At 47.9% G+C, this 4,151-nt stretch overlaps 2 protein-coding genes across 2 annotated transcripts; both read left to right on the top strand.

Moving 5' to 3' along the window:
- Positions 1-221: 221 nt before the first annotated feature.
- On the top strand, positions 222-542 carry DQ04_12561010 (hypothetical protein; the record flags this gene model as incomplete). Its single annotated transcript, XM_009316771.1, has 1 exon — positions 222-542. One exon carries the CDS (start codon positions 222-224, stop codon positions 540-542), a length of 321 nt encoding a protein of 106 aa, XP_009315046.1.
- Positions 543-1,174: 632 nt separating this feature from the next.
- On the top strand, positions 1,175-1,798 carry DQ04_12561000 (leucine-rich repeat protein (LRRP); the record flags this gene model as incomplete). Its single annotated transcript, XM_009316770.1, has 1 exon — positions 1,175-1,798. One exon carries the CDS (start codon positions 1,175-1,177, stop codon positions 1,796-1,798), a length of 624 nt encoding a protein of 207 aa, XP_009315045.1.
- Between the last annotated feature and the right edge of the window lie 2,353 nt (positions 1,799-4,151).

Genomic DNA, 4,151 nt, shown 5'->3' with positions numbered 1-4,151 from the left:
ATCGGGTTCTTTCTGTTTTATGGCGGCCGCGCGTAAAGCGAGGGTTTCCCTCCCTCTCTTGCTTGAGGTGTTTCTGGTGTGTTTTTGTTTGGTCCTTGCGTCACCTTTCTCGGTCTAACAGAGTGCTTGTGCTTCGAGTGAGTAGTTATGGCTCCAGCGTTGCCGAGGATGCGCACACCTCAAGACCGACAAAGATAATACGGCACCCCAGTGTGGCTTCAATGCTCCTCGCACTGTGCGATGTAATGGGCACAGCTCCGAAAGGTTCAACACGAGATGGACCTTTGCTGGTGCTTGGTTTCTCTCCAAGAATACGGGTTTCACTTAACTCTGGCACCATGATGTGTTTACCGCATTTGCTGGGGAAGACGAAGAATATTTTTCAAAGTGGTGAATTTGAAAGGTGCTTGGCAGTACTGGCCATGCGCATACTCACCGTTTCGTTGATATACGCCCCGCTAATGGTGCACTTAATTTTAGTTGGCTTTCGCGTCCTCTGGAACAGTGAGTCATGTCTTTTTTTAAAAATAGACAGATTCTGAGGAGACCATCATACAAGAAGACGCCTATCCATTTGCCATTATTCCACGTGAATATGTTTCCCTCTTGTGTCGTTGCAAGTGCTTTCAAAGGGTACCGAATAAAGAAAAACTCACTCTTTTTTTTGCCATCTGATCCACCGCCAACTTCCCCTCCTCAAGGTGGTGTCGTGTGTCCGGGAGATCCCAACATCTGCCATTCCGTAAGTCTGCGGAAAGCGGTGTGATTCCATCTCCCTTCTGTTGCCGCGTGTGCTCGCATAGTAGATGGGGGATGCCTGTAAGTTGTTTCCTTCCTCTTTTGCCTCTTTCTCTCTTTATAGATCCAAGAACACAGCGACTACACAGCGCATGTTTTCATTGAGAGAGCCATGGAGAATACAGACGCAAGCACGCAGAACCGTGCTTCCTCGAGCGATACTCCCTCTTTTGCGCAGGGACATCTGCCTGATGCATCCCAACGGGCAGACGGAGGCTCCGTCATCCAGTCTGATAACGTGGATTTGGCCGACGAGCGTAACAGATTGGCGGCAGAGGTGTCAGCGCTGGAGAATAAAAAGGCACAATTACAGGAGGAACTGAATAGACGGTGACGCTCAGGTAACACCGGATTGAAAAATTATGCCGTTGACAGTATGAAATTCCTCCCCATGGATGAACTGTGCGGTATTTGCGAGATCCATATTGTTGGGAAGGAGCTTGGAGTCGACGAAATCAAGGCTCTCCACACATCTCAAGCGCTTACCCGAATAAACATTTCCAATTGCAGTGGCGTCTGTGACGTGCAGCTTCTAGCTGACTTGAAGCAAATACAGGAGCTGCACTTGGAAGTTGATGGTGAGATACAGAACATGACCTCACTCAGCCAACTAGCAGAAGTGAGAAGACTATTATTGAGCAGCGGAATCATACAGGATAACGATGAGCGCTGTCTGGGCTTCCTCCAACAGTTGGAGGAACTCTCTCTTCAAAACTGCTACCGGGTTCCAAGCTGTCAGCGTATCGGTCAACTTCCACTCCTTCGGGTGCTTGATCTGAGCTTTACTGGCGTCACCGATGAAGAACTGATGGGCCTCAGTACGAGTTGCAGTCTTGTGAAGATTGGACTCTGGGAGTGCAGTGACCTTACAGATGTGTCTTCTCTCGCATCCATCGAGGCCCTGGAAGAGGTGGATCTGTCTGATTGTGAAGGTCTGAAGATTGTTGGTGCCCTTCAGAGGGTACCTAGACTATATTGCCTTTTGAAGAGGCAATGTTAAGTAAGATGAATTGATGTCATTTAGCACACGAGTTAGAATATACAGAAGGGTGTCATGCTCCTAAAGTCTTGCTCTTTTTGCGTTGAAGGGGTTTTTCTTGTGTCATTGATGTGGTGAAAATTTATTTTGCTATCTGTGGTCGAAATGTATCATGTGAATATATGCGGTTTGGCTCATGATCTTGTGGTGCTACCCCTGGTGTTCGCTCTGAGCTGCGGTGCCCGGCTGACGATTCCGCTCTGCGCTGTGCTCCTCCTGTGTGAGGAAAGACACCAATACTCGTATGTGCCGGAAACACAAAAGTAACTTTTTTTTTGGAGGGGGACGATGTTCGGTCGCGAATCTCTTGTGCGCTTCATGGGTAAAAAAAGCTGGAGAGGTAATAAAATGTGTTTTTTGCCTTTTCGGGTTCTTGCTTGTTGATTTAGGAGGGTCTCATTGATCGAACGAAAGCCCTCATGTTTTGTTTAAAAAACGAAAAGAACTAATTATCGCTCGTACTTGTGCGAGGCTTCTCGAAAGGGCGTAAGCTGCGCATGGGAAGTAACAATACAACGTGTGAAACGGGGACGTGCTTTCTCATTGGAGTGAATGGTGTAGACTGAGCCATGCGCTTATTTGGTTGCCTCCCGTTCTACCTGCCAATTTATGCTTGTCGCTCTTTTTTGGTGTGGTCTTCTATTAGAGTAGACAGGAGAAGGGGTTCCGCGGCTCTTTTGTCACTCCGGACTGTGCAACGCAGATCCCCCATGCTATGTGTTGTGGGGCGCCTGAGGTTCGACTAGCGCCACTCTGCTTTGTTGTGACTCCTCCGTTTGGAATGTGATTCAATCTCTTGAGGGAGGTGTGTGCCAACTATCTCTTTTCGTTTTGTTGATGAATGCGAGGAGAGCAGTGTATTCCCGCTGCAATGACTTTCAACCATTCAGAAGACCCCGAAAAACATTCGTCAATATGGCAACATCCATGCTCGGGTTCACCGCCACCTCACTGTACCAAACTGGAGTGTAACAGCTTTGAGACAGGGAGCCACAATAACTTCAGACATTTGTGTGGGCTCGTGGGAGACGTATGTAGCTCTGTGTTTCCTTCTCCTTTTTGGTTATGTAGGCTGTCTTTCCCATGCCTCTTGCAGCTGTTTAAAATGCCAATTCCACTGGGGGAATGTACCTTTTATTGCCTGTCGTCAGAAATCACAAGTGGATCGTCATTCAGATGCATTGCCCACCGAAGCATGATGTGTGTTTGTTTATGTGTCGACCTGCTACTGCTTTCCGTAAGAGAACACCACACGTTCTCTTACTCTTCACCTCCACTTTCCTTGGTGTAAATAAATGCTGGTTTTCTCTTGTGCGGGGCTGATCCTATTTGAGAGTGTTTTGGGTGGCTCCACTACGGAAGAAAGGCGTCATTCTCCTATATTGGTGTGTCGTTGCAGTTGTTGTGCTGCTCCTCGTTACGACTGATAATGTGGGTTTTGTTGAGGTGATCGCGGCTTTCGTTGGCGCTGTACTGGTTGGAGGTATTCTTGATGGATGCCAATGAAAAAAGGGAGGGTTACGTACGATCGTCTCCGGGGAGTGGCTCTGAGGTGTGAGGGGGTCACAAGATTGTTTTGCTTCCTTGTGTGTGACTCTGTGGAAGGAAGAGAAAGACATACTTGGGATACACAGTGTGCTCTTGATTGGTGTAGCAGTCCCATCTGGGGATATTTTAACGATGCCAGCAACAGCAGCAGCGTGCCGTTGTTTTGAAGGGAAACTGTGCAAGTCCCTGCTCCCAGCCTTGGGCCTTTTTGGTGAGTTTTCTTCGGTGTCTTCCTGGTGTTCGGAGTCGCAGGGATCCAATGCTCACTTTATGGTTGCTAGGAGGTTCTGCTCGATGCGAACGGAAGAACATAACTTTCGGAATCATCATGATGTTGGTGGAAACACGTGACGCTGTGTGAGGTGTGATGCCTTTGGATGGTCATTAAGATATGTGAGTGTGTGTGTGTATGCTTTTAGCTTTTGAATTCGTCCGGAGGGAAACAAGTCTAGTTGAGTGGGAAAGTGTGTTGAATTATTGCTGCTTCGACATGTCCTTTACCTGCACATGGCCGTTGTGAATGAAACGATCAAAGAGCCCATCTTGCAGAAGTCGGCACTGAATCGATGTCAATAAAAGTGACTTGTCATTTCTGTGCTTTTTAGGGGGGAAACGAGCACTTTTTGAGATGATATTCAGCGCGAGATGTTTGCAGCATAATGGTGATAGTGGAAGGCCAGGGTTAGGGTTAGGGTTAGGGTTAGGGTTAGGGTTAGGGTTAGGGTTAGGGTTAGGGTTAGGGTTAGGGTTAGGGTTAGGGGTAGGG

The sequence above is a fragment of the Trypanosoma grayi genome (genome assembly GCF_000691245.1).
Source record: "Trypanosoma grayi strain ANR4 Tgr_1256_V1, whole genome shotgun sequence".
In the NCBI taxonomy this organism is placed as follows: domain Eukaryota; phylum Euglenozoa; class Kinetoplastea; order Trypanosomatida; family Trypanosomatidae; genus Trypanosoma; species Trypanosoma grayi.
Note: the sequence above shows the minus strand (reverse complement) of the source record. Positions and strands in the feature narration are given on the sequence as shown.